The following is a 258-nucleotide window of genomic DNA, read 5'->3' on the forward strand; positions in this document are numbered from 1 at the left end:
GGGCTGCTTGATGGTGTCCCCCACGTGCGGCCGCTCCCGGGGTTTCTGCTCGATGGGTCTCCACTCCTCGCCCCGCACCGCTGCCTACAAAGACATGGGGGACATCAAGGGGGACCCCAACTCCTGCTTGGGCCCCAGCCTCCCAAAATCACCCCCCCCAAAGCCGCCCTGCGCTCACCAGCAGGTAGATGCCGCTGGCGATGCCCAGGCAGACAGTGCCCAGGATGGGGGGGAGGAGGAAACCGGCGGGGGCGGGCC

General features: G+C 69.0%; 1 protein-coding gene across 1 annotated transcript in view; it reads right to left on the reverse strand.

The window, feature by feature from the left end:
- Positions 1-3: 3 nt before the first annotated feature.
- LOC104548181 (cytochrome b-245 light chain) overlaps positions 4-258 on the reverse strand; it is a gene marked incomplete at its 3' end in the record, with an annotated part of 891 nt that continues 636 nt past the window's right edge. Inside the window, 2 exon segments of the mRNA XM_010194128.1 lie at positions 4-84; positions 179-258. The exon segment at positions 179-258 is cut by the window's right edge and continues 5 nt beyond it. Of these exon segments, the coding sequence (XP_010192430.1) occupies positions 4-84; positions 179-258 (161 nt within the window).

This window comes from Mesitornis unicolor, unplaced genomic scaffold, assembly GCF_000695765.1.
Source record: "Mesitornis unicolor isolate BGI_N332 unplaced genomic scaffold, ASM69576v1 scaffold45681, whole genome shotgun sequence".
Lineage (NCBI taxonomy): Eukaryota > Metazoa > Chordata > Aves > Mesitornithiformes > Mesitornithidae > Mesitornis > Mesitornis unicolor.